At 41.0% G+C, this 14,255-nt stretch overlaps 1 protein-coding gene across 1 annotated transcript; it reads left to right on the forward strand.

Moving 5' to 3' along the window:
- Nucleotides 1-536: 536 nt before the first annotated feature.
- On the forward strand, nucleotides 537-14,044 carry insig1 (insulin induced gene 1). The gene is made up of 6 exons (XM_021563023.3): nucleotides 537-1,509; nucleotides 1,705-2,052; nucleotides 2,936-3,060; nucleotides 4,120-4,286; nucleotides 9,365-9,464; nucleotides 11,663-14,044. Exons 2-6 carry the CDS (start codon nucleotides 1,719-1,721, stop codon nucleotides 11,690-11,692), a joined length of 756 nt encoding a protein of 251 aa, XP_021418698.1. The 5' UTR covers nucleotides 537-1,509; nucleotides 1,705-1,718; the 3' UTR covers nucleotides 11,693-14,044.
- Nucleotides 14,045-14,255: the final 211 nt, after the last annotated feature.

The raw sequence follows: 14,255 nt of genomic DNA on the forward strand, positions 1-14,255 counted from the left end.
TTTCTGTGTTGTTTTTGTGATTTTAGGTACTGCGGATACACAGAATGAGTTAATCATCAGGATGCTTATTTGCACTTAGGCACTGTTGAGGGGATTAGGGTTCTGGTTGCCATCCAAATATCAGCTTCAAAGCACCTTCTGAAACATACAGTAAATTGATTTCTTTGTTTCTGACAAGATTGTTACTGTGTGTATTCTGACAACAATGGAGTCACTGTTGATAGACACACCAAACAAAGGAAACATATAAACATATTTCAAATCAAATCAAACTTTATTTGTCACATGTGCCAAATACAAGAAGTGTAGACCTTACTGTGAAATGCTTACTTACAAGCCCTTAACTAAGAGTGCAGTTTCCATCTACCATGAGAATTTATTTGATAGAATTCTGTTATTAGCATTGAACATGTACACTGAGTAAACAAAACATTAAGAATCCCTGCTCTTCCCATGAAATAGACTGACCAGTTGAATCTAAGTGAAAGCTCCGATACCTTATTGATGTCACTTGTTAAATCCACTTCAATCAGTGTAGATTAAGGGGAGGAGACAGGATTAAAGAAATATTTTTAAATCTTGAGACAACTGAGACATGGATTGGTTATGCGTGCCATTCAGAGGGTGAATTGGCAAGACAAAATATTTAAATGCCTTTGAAAGGGATATGGTAGTGTGTGCCAAACGCACAGGTTTGTGTCAAGAACTCCAACGCTGCTGGGTTTTTCACACTCAATCGTTTCCTGTGTGTATCAAAAAATAGTCCACCACCCAAAGGACATCCATCCAAATTGACACAACTGTGGGAAGCATTGCAGTCAACATGAGCCAGCATCCCTATGGAACGCTTGACGTGTCCCTAATGTTTGGTATACTCAAGTGTATATTTGGACAAGGCAAATTCTCCAGTGTCTGGCTGACCTGGTTTTTACCAATCTGCCTGGAAGGTTTGTACTGGAGTGGATCTTTAAAAGATCACCTGCCAGAATTGATGTCGGGCCTTTACGAACTATCACACTAACTAAACATGCCTGTTGAAGTAGACCTGTGTAAAATGTACAACCTGCTTAATCGGAATGACTTTTGAATACGTTTGTTTCGTTTTCAATTGTATGTTTGCTCACTTTGTTTGAAATAATTCACTGGTTTACGTATCCTACTCCACCCTTCCACGAATACAGACAGACAGCACGAACGCAAGCGCCAGACTCTTGTGGCTGTCATGAACGAGGGGGCGGTGGGGTGTCGTTGCGTCATATCACCCGCCTCGCTCCCATTGGCCGACACTACTCACCCGACACAGCTGTGATTGTTTTCTGCAGAGGAAGTCTGTCTCTGCTATGAGGTCTGCTGTTAGGAATGATATAGAAGCTTTTTCTCTCTCTCACTCAAACGATGATGTGACCAAACACCGTGATAACAGTCTGAGAGCAGCAAAACGCACAGCATTGTCGGATGAACAAAATCGGGTCTCGCTCGATCAGACAGTGTGAACGTCTGAAGAACAAGGTAAGAAGAGATATATATGCTTTGCTATTGTCAATTGATAGTATAATCATAGCGAGATTGTGGCAAATCAGCTTGAGAAAAGCATGGGCTACAAAGGTCAGTCTGCTCTAGACACAAACAGTCTTAGATTAGATCCAATTTAATGAGGCATACCTGTGTTAGCTACAATCTAATAACGCATCTGTTGTTCTCCAGCGCTGAAGTGCCAAATGCCAAGACTAGAAGAACACTGCTGGAGACGCTCTTGTACATCGAGGGTGGAATCTAAGAATTATTATAGGGAAAACTGGGTCGCATCGAAGGCTGAAGAAATGATGTCGATTATCACATCAGTGCTTAGCAATGTATACGGCTCGCTGCACAGTGTGCAAACAGCAAACTTAATCAGACGGGGTCTAGTCCTTTTCACCGTGGGAGTATTTCTTGCGTTGGTGCTCAACTTGCTACAGGTTCAAAGAAATGTGACTTTGTTTCCCGAAGAGGTGATGGCAACTTTGTTTTCATCGGCGTGGTGGATTCCCCCTTGCTGCGGCACGGCAGCTGGTGAGTTGTTACTTTTTCAAAAACCTGTAGTTTATCATTCTGTCTGAGTGAATGAGATTGCTATGTAGGCCTACTTCTAATTTGGAGAAAGGAATGTGAATTGGGCTTTTAGGGGGGAGCTTGTGTGTTTCATGATGCCATTATAGGCTACAAACTATAACCTGGACTACATAATCATTTACAGTTTTTTTCCGGTCATTATCATTGTTATTATCCATTATGTAAGTGTTCTCGCAGCCACGAGGCCATATAATGATGAGTGTTTTGTCTGGGAAAACCATACAGTAGTATTTATATTGCCCTCCAATGCTCCAATAGGCTTCCCTAGAAACAGCCGGACATAGAGAGTCATTATGGGTGTGCTGTGTTTTCATTGGCTGCTTTCATAACGGGTGAGCTGTGGAGGCGGTCCATAATTGGCTGTTGCCTCGAACATGCCACTATCGAAAAAGAGAAACAAGGAAGTCGTGTGCACTGTGCAGTCAGAATTAAATAAATTATTTTCACCACCAACCCGTCCCCCATGTTCTTGAGAAGTAGGCTACAACGGTTCACACTTAAAAGAAATACGAATGTAAAAAATGTTGGAGACAATTGATCCAACGTTTTTATTTCAGTGATATACTACAATGTTCCAGACTTATCTTTTATCACTCGGTTGCAGACATGTTTGTGCAAGGACTGATAAGAGAGAAATAATCATGTGTGCCTGAAAGTGAAACTAGAAAACAATCATGTTGTTTGTTTCATTTCTGCCATTTTTTTACCCCCAAATTGAAACTCAAAGAAATTCAGAATGTTCAAGCCCTTAAAACAACATGAGCCAGTTTGATTTGTATGTAGACTATTCAGTGATGTACTAACTCAAATGTCCTTTCTGCAGCTGTTGTTGGCCTGCTATACCCCTGCATCGACAGCCATCTCGGAGAGCCCCACAAGTTCAAAAGGGAATGGGCCAGTGTCATGAGATGCATTGCAGTATTTGTTGGCATCAACCACGCCAGTGCTGTATCCTTTCTATAACAATGTCACAATGTGCACACTCTCATGTTATCTTCAATCTAGAGACGGACTGACACATATTTATACCAGTGATGTTTAGCACGTCCAGATCTTAAACAAGGATGTTGTGGACTAATTAATGTGGAATACATAGATGAGTAACATTCTGTGATTAGTTTGATATACACTCCTTTTGGGTGCCATAAGCAAGATTTGGTCGGGAGGCCCCCCCCCCCCCCCCCCCCCCCCCCCCCACCTTGCAGGCAAAACGTTTTAATGCCCCCTCTTGGCAAAGCATTTTGTTTATTTTTTAGTGCACAAATGTATTTTCTGAAATTCTTCACATTTTGCCATTACGTATTCCATGTTCATATGATATCTGTGTGAGATGGACAATAACAAAAAGATCTATGGGGGCCCCTGGAGGTCAGGGCCCCTGAGCACATGCCCTGCATGCCCGGTCGTTAATTTGGTGATGATTAGGCATACTGCAAGGTTTAGATAGCTGGCTAGACTACCTTACCTAGCAATTGAGTGACTGGCATAACAAGTGGAAAACTGCTGATGCGCTACCAAATTTTTGTAAGTTGAGACCCCGATGGGGTTCCTTTTTTTAGGTTGAGGGCCCCCATGCGACCTCTGGGCCAAACGCGCAGCATGTAGTCTGCGTATAGGAAGAGGCGTCACTGTACACTCCATTGTTGTTTTGCTACTTTTACAGCCTTGAAGGCAATTCATCTAGTGTCAGTGGGACAGTGGATGGAAGTCCCAACTGCATTCCTGCTTGTTTTGACTCCTTGACATACTTTCTAAGTATGTATGGAACTTAGTTGCTTCAAACATACACTGCTTGTGCCACCCACACTAACGCTTTGCTGCAACAGTCAAACAAATACAATCTTTTTTTTAAACGCATTTTGAAACGTATTTTAAGGGATTCTTTACTGAGCAGATACTGAGAGAGGATCACAGATAGGGAGAGGTTGTGTCAAAGGGCAGTAAGCTAGATTGGAACCTATGCAAACAAATAGTCTTATTTTTGCCCTTAACTGCTCCATCTCACAGAAACTAGACTTTGCCAATAATGTCCAGCTGTCCCTGACCCTGGCTGCCCTTTCCCTGGGACTATGGTGGACCTTTGACCGCTCGAGGAGTGGCTTCGGCCTGGGCATTGGGACGGCATTCCTTGCCACCGTTATCACACAGCTGCTGGTCTACAACGGTGTATATCAGTAAGTCAAATCATGCTTTTATTTTTCCATGTTACTCTTAAGAGCCAATTTATGCTTGATCCGAAAATGTGGTCAGAGACTCCGTGTGGATGGTGTGATGCAATTACGGCGCCTCCGGAGTCACGCAGAGACCAAATTGAGCTCTGTGCTGCATCGCTGTGCACCTCCCAAATGTTGTAACAATGCAGAGGGCTCCGTATATACAGCTGAAGTCAGACGTTTACATACACCTTAGCCAAATAAATTTAAACTCAGTTTTTCACAATTCCTGACATTTAATCCTAGTAAAAATTTCCTGTCTTATGTCAGTTAGAATCACCACTTTATTTTAAGAATGTGAAATGTCAAAGTAATTGTAGAGAGTGATTTATTTCAGCTTTTATTCCTTTCATCAGTGGGTCAGAAGTTTACATACACTCAATTAGTATTTGGTAGCATTGCCTTTAAATTGTTTAACCTCTCTAGGGTACGTGGGACGCTAATGTCCCACCTGACCAACATCCAGTGAAAGTGCAGGGCGCCAAATTCAAACAACAGACATCTTAAAGATAAACTTGTTGTTAATCCCACCACAATGTCTGATTTCAAAAAAGCTTTACGACAAAAGCATACCATGCGATTATGTTAGGTCAGTGCCTAGTCACAAAAAAAGCAATTTTTCCAGCCAAAGAGAGGAGTCACAAAAAGCAGAAATAGAGATCAAATTAATCACTAACCTTTGATCTTCATCAGATGGCACTCAAAGGACTTCATGTTACACAATACATATGTTTTGTTTGATAAAGTTCATTATTATTTCCAAAAATCTCTGTTTACATTAGTGCGTTGTTATGTTTTGCCTCCAAAACATCTGGTGAAAGTGCAGAGAGCTACGTCAATTTACAGAAACTCATCATAAATGTTGATGAAAATACAACTTATGCATGGAATTAAAGATATACTTCTCCTTAATGCAACCACTGTGTCAGATTTCAAAAGAGCTTTAAGGAAAAAGCACACCATGGAATAATCTGAGTACAGCGCTCAGACCAAAACAAGCAATACAGATACACGCCATGTTATGGAGTCAACAAAAGTCAGAAATAGCATTATAAATATTCACTTACCTTTGATGATCTTCATCAGAATGCACTCCCAGGAATCCCAGTTCCATAATAAATGTTAGTTTTGTTCGATTAATTCAATCATTTATATCCAAATACCTCCTTTTTGTTCGCATTTAGTACAGTAACCAAAGCACTAGGTCCAGACAAAGTCAAAAAAGTTATATTACAGTTCGTAGGAACATGTCAAACGATGTATATAATCAATCTTTAGGATGTTTTTATCAGAAATCTTCAATACTGTTTCAACCGGAGAATTCCTTTGTCTTTAGAAATGAAAGGGAACGGAGCTAACTCTCACGGGTGCCCGCCTGACTGAGCACATGGCCTTCTGGCAGACCCATGACTCAATCAGCTCTCATTCTCTCCCACTTCACAGTAGAAGCCTGAAACAACGTTCTAAAGACTGTTGACATCTAGTGGAAGCATTAGGAAGTGCAATATGACCCCAGAGACACTGTATATTGGATAGGCTAAGACATGAAAACTTACAAACCTCAGATTTCCCACTTCCTGGTTGGATTTTTTTCTCTGGTTTTTGCCTGCCATATGAGTTCTGTTATACTCACATACATCATTTAAACAGTTTTAGAAACTTCAGAGTGTTTATCCAAATCTACTAATAATATGCATATCCTTGCATCTGGGCCTGAGTAGCAGGCAGTTTACTCTGGGCACGCTTTTCATCCGGACGTGAAAATACTGCTCCCTACCCCAAATAAGTTAACTTGGGTCAAACGTTTCGGGTAGCCTTCCACAAGCTTCCCACAATAAGTTGGGTGAATTTTGGCCCATTCCTCCTGACAGAGGTGGTGTAACTGAGTCAGGTTTGTAGGCCTCCTTGCTCGCATGCTTTTTCAGTTCTTCCCACAAATTTTCTATAGGATTGAGGTCAGGGCTTTATAATGGCCACCCCAATACCTTGACTTTGTTGTCCTTAAGCCATTTTGCCACAACTTTGGAAGTATGGTTGGGGTCATTGTCCATTTGCGACCAAGCTTTAACTTCCTGACTGATGTCTTGAGATGTTGCTTCAATTTATCCACATCATTTTCCATTCTCATGTTGCCATCTATTTTGTGAAGTGCACCAGTCCCTCCTACAGCAAAGCACCACCACAACATGATGCTGCCACCCCCGTGCTTCACAGTTGGGATGGTGTTCCTCGGCTTACAAGCATCCCCCTTTTTCTTCCAAACATAACGATGGTCATTATGACCAAACAGTTCTATTTTTGTTTCATCAGACCAGAGGATATTTCTCCAAAAAGTATGATCTTTGTCCCCATGTGCAGTTGCAAACAGTAGTCTGGCTTTTTTATGGCGGTTTTGGAGCAGTGGCTTCTTCCTTGCTGAGCGGCCTTTCAGGTTAAGTTAATATAGGACTCGTTTACTGTGGATATAGATACTTTTTTACCTGTTTCCTCCGGCATCTTCACAAGGTCCTTTGCTGTTCTGGGATTGATTTGCACTTTTTGCACCAAAGTACGTTTATCTCTAAGAGCGGTATGACGGCTGCGTGGTCCCGTAGTGTTTATACTTGCGTACTATTGTTTGTACAGATGAACGTGGTACCTTCAGGCATCTGGAAATTGCTCCCAAGGATGAACCAGACTTGTGGATGTCTACAATTTATTTTCTGAGGTCTTGACTGATTTCTTTAGATTTTCTCATGGTGTCAAGCAAAGAGCAAGAGGCACTGAGTTTGAAGGCAGGCCTTGAAATACATCCACAGGTACACCTCCAATTGACTCAAATGATGTCAATTAGCCTATCAGGAGCTTCTAAAACCATGACACAATTTTCTGGAATTTTCCAAGCTGTTTAAAGGCACAGTCAACTTAGTGCATGTAAACTTCTGACCCACTGGAATATTATATGTTAAATAATCTGTAAACAATTGTTGGCAAAATTACTTGTGTCATGCACAAAGTAGATGTCCTAACCGACTTGCCAAAACTATAGTTTGTTTACACGAAATTTGTGGGGTGGTTGAAAAACAAGTTTTAATGACTCCAACCTAAGTGCATGTAAACTTCCGACTTCAACTGTACCTGCTCATTGAAATGATTGGTTAATGGTAGGTGGGGGCGAAAGGTCCTGTATATAAACACGGAAACTCACTTCCTTGACAACTTCCTTCACAACAGCTCTGCGAAGCACAGTAAGTATGAATGCTCTGACTTCTGCAGAGGCCTTATCACAGTAAATGCTGCACGGCCAATGCAGACGTCGGATTGACCATGCAGCACGAACTGTAAAAAATGCATGGATAGGATATTTTGGTGAGATAATAATAATATATGCCGTTTAGGAGACTCTCTTATTCAAGGAATACATTTTTCATATGGGTGGCACCAATAGGGAATGAATCCATATTCCCGATGTAGCAAGTGCCATGCTCTAACAACTGAGCTACACAGGACCATATTATTATGTTATTATACAACGGGTGGGTCTAATCCTGAATGCTGATTGATTAAAACCCCATTCCAGCCGGTGTCTATTCCACAAGTTGCCACAGGCATTTTAATTTACTCTGTTCCATCTGACTGCGAAATCCATTGTCTCATCAGCCCAGCCAGGCAATTTATAAATTTGATCTCCACTATAAAATGCATCAAGACATTATCTCACATTTCTATTAGACTAACATTTAGTTTTCAACAGCGGAGATTTGTATAAACCTTGCTGTCTGTCTCTCCAACATTTGCAACATTGTTTCAATATTTAAATTCGATCTGCTGCTGACCTATAGTAATGAACGTGTCAGGACGAGACAGGCAGAGTCAAACAGTCAATCATGAATCAGCTGGCATAATTTGTATGGATTTATACAGAAAATGTCAATTGATAAAAGGTAAGACAAACCCCAGCTAATTTGCAGTCTTTCCAGCTTCAGTTTGAAGTGATTGTGAACCTATGACTGTGTTGTTGGCTAGCTCCTCTGAACAACATTGTCCTGACGAGTGAGCACATCTTCTATTCCAGGTGAAATCGCTCCTCATTAGCTCATTGTTATGGATGTATCCAAAAACAAATCACTAGAAAACTGCTTATGCAAATGCAGCTACTTTGCTGTTATTCTGTCTGCACTTTTTGACTTGACCGTAAGTTAGCCGTAGTTGGCTAGGTAGCAAGCAAGGCATAAGAACGTTGCCAGCCAGTATGGCAATGGAACATTTAGAAAGAACGACTGGGTCGCGTCCATAGATACAGAACAGCAGCCTTAGATTTGTGTCGGGACTATATCTTGTGGAAGGATTAAATAGTATGAATAAATTAATCAAAATAATGTTTTTAATGAAAATATGTCAATCATTATTTCAATATGTTGGTAACCCGTTGTATAAAAGTGATAATACCCTCAAAGCCAGTATTTGGAGGATATATTGGCACGGTTTGCAACAACACCTACCTTTTCGTGGACATTATGGTATCATTTACTTACCTCATAGTTTGAGAATAGCCAGTGAATCAAATGAGGTGTCTTTTAAAAAAAGATATCTGCTTTGTGAATGACGTATTTAAGTATATTTTCTGGAACTGGTCCCAGTCACTTGATTCCATCAAAGAGGATCTGACCGATGAAATGAAAGCAATTATTTTGGAGTCCCCCTTGCCTCTATGCCCAATTATTGGCCCTCCTACCTGCCTCTGTGGAACCTCTTCAAAAATGTCCTGGGAAGGAGGAGCACTCTGTTGCTTCAGTGAGGGTTCTTACAAAGAGCTGAGTTCAAAAGGCCTCCTCAGCTTCTGTTGAGTGAAGGGAAGAGGGAGAGAGATGAGATGGAGAGGCAAGATGATTTTATATTTTTTTACCAAACTTTAATAATGCTGCTTTTCCCCCTTCCCGAAATCTGTTTAACTTGCCTTTCCTGTTTTAGGACTCGACACGTGTCTTATTTGAGGCTAGATTTGACTAATGGGGCAGATACTTAATTTAATCTGATGTATTTTTCTCCCTCTCCTGTAGATACACATATCCAGACTTTCTGTATGTGCGCTCTTGGCTTCCATGCATATTCTTCTCGGGGGGAGTGACTGCAGGAAACATAGGACGCCAGCTAGCCATGGTAAGTCCTGCCCCCCCCCCCCCCATTTTCTTAGTCAAATTCTTCTGGATTGTAAAGCACATGAACACATTGACACAGCACATTGACATGTTCATGTGGTACAAACTTTTGTGAGAGGAAAAAGCCTGACGCCACAGTGTCGGCTATAATGCCTTTACCAGGTGTACTGCCGAAGTCGGCCCTTATTCTGTGTAGAATCCTTCATGGTCATGTCCGTTATTCAGTTTGACTCAATTAAAGTGTGAAAACAGATTAAGCATGTTGTTTTGTTTTTCACAGTAGCGAGCCAGTCTTCGAGCCAGTCCTAGAGCCAAATGTGTATCAAAGGGTCATTTTCAGCTTGTTGTTTTTGTTTGATGGGCTTTGAAATGTTGGCAGTTGGCACTAGCCCTTGCTTGCTCTTCCTTTCTTTTTTTTCTCACTCTTGATTGCGCTCTCTCTGTGAGATGGATTAAGACTGTTTAACTTTCATTCAGTCTTTTCAAACTTGCATCTTCATGTTTCTCGATTAACCAGCGATTGAATTGTTGAGCCGCTGACTAATACTTTTTGATATCTGACACACACAAACTTTAAAAAATGGCTCCACCCAGCTTTTTGTGCTTCAGAGAGTTTGAAATGGCTGAAATAATGTCTTAATGAATAACATTATTGAAAGTGCTAAAAGCAATGTGCTGTTCCTTTTAGTCCTTCATCAGTAGCCTATAGCTGTTTATGGAGCCAGTTATACTGTATATAACTGATTGTATAAGGGAAAGTAAATTAACTGAACAGAGCCCCTGTTCTAAGTTTTGGGATGTATGTTCTACATATGCTTAGCACATGAGTGAGTGCTCTGACTGGATGTTCTAAATCGAGAGGAACGGGTGAGAGGGAGCACTTTTTCTTCCAGACTGTATACAGTTAAGGGAGGCCTAGAGGAAGGAATATCACATTTTACTACAACTCCAACGTAGGAGAATCTTCTCACAGCTATGCCTATACATAGGACCCCATGGTCCACTGTAGAATAGTCCTATAGTCTACCGTAAAGGACTCGGAACTGAGCCTTAGGTAAAAGTCATCAATAGTGTTCTTCTCTAATCCCCATTGTGGATGATACACTGAGTGTACAAAACGGAACGCCCGGATAGCAAGGACCCATAACAAGGAAAGGTTGAAGGGCAGCACCATGGGAGTTAGTCGTAACAGTATGTCTGTGTCCCAAATGGCACCCTGATCAAAAGTAAGGTGCACGGTGCCCTTTGGGACGCCGACATCACCACTATACCTCCTATATTTTCCAAGATAGAATAAAACGGCATATTAGTGGTCAAAATTCAGAATAAAATAGCATTTACACTGAGTGGACAAAACATTAGGAACATGCTCTTTCCGTCACAGACTGACCATGATCCCTTATTGATGTCACCTGTTAAATCCACTTAAACCAGTGTAGTTGAAGGGGAGGAGACAGGATAAAGAAGGATTTTTAAGCCTTGACAATTGAGACATGAATTGTGTATGTGTGCCATTCAGACAGTGAATGGGCAACATAAAATATTTAACTGCCTTTGAATGCGATATGGTAGTAGGTGCCAGGCGCACCAGTTTGGGTGTGTCAAGAACTGCAACACTGCTGGGGTTCACGTTCAACAGTTTCCTGTGTGTGTCAAGAATAGCCCACCCAAAAGACATCCAGCCAACTTGACACAACTGTGGGAAGCATTGGAGTCCACATGGGCCAGCATCCCTGTGGAATACTTTCGACACCTTGTAGGGGCCATGCCACAAGGAATTGAGGCTTTTCTGAGGGCAAAAGGTGGTGCAACTCAATATTAGGAAGGTGTTCCTAATGGTTTTGTACACTCAGTGTACTATTAAACAATAAGGCCCGAGGAGGTGTGGTATATATACAGGCAACGCAGATTGTCTGGATACAGCCCTTAGCAATGGTATATTGGTCATATACCACAAACCCCAGAGGTGCCTTATTGCTATTATGAACTGCTTACCGACGTAATTAGAACAGTAAAAAGTTATGTTTTGTCATACCCCTGGTATACGGTCTGATATACCATGACTTTCAGCCAATCAGTATTCAGGGTTCGAACCACCTGGTTTATAATATTATAATATATGCAATTTAGAAGATGCTTTTATTGATTGAGACATTGTACATGATATTTGAACATGGGGTTTCCCCTCTCTCCCTTCAGGGTGGTGTTGAGAAACTGCACAACGACTGAACAGAGATCAGCTGAAGAGGAGCGAGAAGAACGGCAACCAATACGGAGAACCAGCATAATGGAACCAAGTCCGACATCATGGGGAGAGACATTTCAGTTTGAAAGAAAACAGACTCTTATTTTTTTTTTTACTACTTTTCTGTGCATTATAACAAAGAGCTAGCCAGAATCTCCTTTACCTAATGTGCCATGACTTCTGTACCTCCTGGTGGCCAAAATACCTTTCCCCATCCCTGTTCGGGTCCAGACAGCATGAGGTTATAAGTTAGCCACTAGGCTCTCCGTGTTAGGGTCCAGATAGCATTAGGTTATCAGTTAGTTGCTAGACTATTCCTGTTAGGGTCCAAATAGCATTAGGCTAGCAGTTAGCCTCTATGCTATCCCTATTAGGGTCCATGTAGCATTAGGCTAGCTTCTAGCCACTAGCTCTTCACTCACTATGTCAGGACAGTATTTGACCTTCCAGTTCTTCGAAATGAAAAGTTAACTGGTTTCAGAGTGAACTATTTGCTTTTTGCTGGAGTGTGAGTGCACGGGTGCGTGTGGATGTGTGCAGGTCCTAACAGAAAAGACGAGGAAAAAATGTGGAGCTAAATGTTTGCTTTTTTGTTATGACCGAGTACAAAATTATCATAAAAGGGAAATGTTTCAGAGCTGTGCAAAAATGTCTGACACTCACAGAGACAGCGACCAGCAGTATGTCACTGATGACATGTATTGTATGTTCCCAATATTGTATGTAATTCACCAAAATAAGTATTTATCTCTGAGAAATTAGAATGCCAACACCTACAACTCCCAAACCAAATACATGAGATCGCAGATGATGTGACCATGTTTTGAACGAATGTACCATGATGCTACAATAAGTTAGCATATTCATAGTTGCAGTAAAATAAGTAATGATAAGAAAAGGCACCCGAATATGATCTGGTGTGAAGCTCACCGTTTGGCTGACTTCCTGGACATGGTGTGCCACCTGGACTTGACCTATGAACCCTCAGATTAGTATATGAATGGTTGATTTTCCATTTAAAGTTTTCCAGACTAGGCATTAAAGTTTGGGAACATACATTAAGAGAAGGAGAGAGCACAGGACATTTTTATTACGGCCTAGAGGATTTGCAATCTGTGATTGCCCTTGTATTATACAATTGAGTGCTTTTGTCACTACCATACCAGTTCAGTTGTATTACTTGTACATAATTATATATTGCTTACATGTATAATCTCTTCCCTTTATAATCAGACCGGTATTACCACACTTTACCTATTTAGTTCGATAGTTGGGGGTCTAGAGGAATAAAAGTGCAATCACATATATACCTGAGCCGATTATTCTTCCGTATTTATTATTTCTGTAAATGGTTAAGAGGTGAAACTCTGGAATTATATGCAGTGTGGATATAGAAAATGAGCAGGAAAATTAGCAATAACAGCAGTGTTTGTAAAAAAATCAAATAAAGTGTCAGAGATTACTTGCCTTCTGTATACCAATGACTATTCTCACCGTGAGGAGAAGACAAAAAAAACATTGTGTCAAACCATTTGTAAAAAATCTCGTAGTAGTTCAACATTCGTAAATGGGAAGACGGATGTATTTATTATTCTTTTTTTGTTGGTGATGTATAGATCACGGAGGGGTTGGTTGGTACACCTGGTTCAGTTTGAAGCTTTGCTCAAGTTCAGGTGTGTGTCCCAAATGACACCCTATTCCCTATAAACGATGTGGGCACTTCCATGGGGCAGAAGTCAGCGTGTTGTTTTGATTTTGGATGGCCAGATTGCTAGCACAAATGACAAACTGCCATGTGGGGAATCGTAAGTGGCTCGTTTCAGCTCTTTTTACCTTGTTCTTTAATATGTGTTTTGATTGATTTCATGTCAGTGCTAATATGGCCAAAATATGCCAGCTAGCTAACCAACAACTGTAACGGTGTACTCCAGAGACGACAAGTGCTCATTGTGCAAATATATTTATGTTTTCAATAAACATTGTAGAAGAAATATAGCTTACATCTTGTCAACAATATAAGCCAACCCGATCTGCTTTGCCCCATAGTTGCGCACTCGTAGGTTTTGTCGCTAAACAACCAACCCGTCTACGTAGTGCACTACTGAACAGAGCCCTTATGGCCCTGGTCAAAAGTAGTGCACTATATAGGGAATAAGGTTCCATTTGGCAAGCAGTCCAGGTGTGCTGCTGGGAGAAAAGATAGCTTTATTATTGGGGTGGTTGAAGCACCTATTATTTCAATATGTAGAGAGTGGGTGTGAGTGTTTCTCTTATGTCAGCTGTGTATAATTTGTATTACCTTGAATCCAAGTGGAAAAATAAAAAAGAAACTCCTAGTGATGTGTGTGCTTCTACTTTGTTGCGCCCACATATCTTAGCAGAAGGAAACTAGACAGATACAATATGCTTTGTGTGCACTAATCTTTTGAGCCCAATGCATGCAGTATTTGTATGAGAGTTTACCCCTTTGGTAACGTTACCATCAGAAAATGTAATTGATACAAACAGACAAGGTATGTGACATAAATAAAATAAAAACACCTTCCT

The sequence above is a fragment of the Oncorhynchus mykiss genome, chromosome 15 (genome assembly GCF_057628025.1).
Source record: "Oncorhynchus mykiss isolate SJ-2025 chromosome 15, ASM5762802v1, whole genome shotgun sequence".
Taxonomy (NCBI): Eukaryota; Metazoa; Chordata; class Actinopteri; order Salmoniformes; family Salmonidae; genus Oncorhynchus; species Oncorhynchus mykiss.

Coding starts and splice junctions, on each gene's coding strand:
- insig1 (XM_021563023.3), top strand. CDS start 1,719: ATGCCAAGACTAGAAGAACACTGCTGGAGACGCTCTTGTACATCGAGG. Junction 3,061..4,119: donor GCATCAACCACGCCAGTGCT/GTATCCTTTCTA, acceptor TCCATCTCACAG/AAACTAGACTTTGCCAATAA. Junction 4,287..9,364: donor GTCTACAACGGTGTATATCA/GTAAGTCAAATC, acceptor CCTCTCCTGTAG/ATACACATATCCAGACTTTC.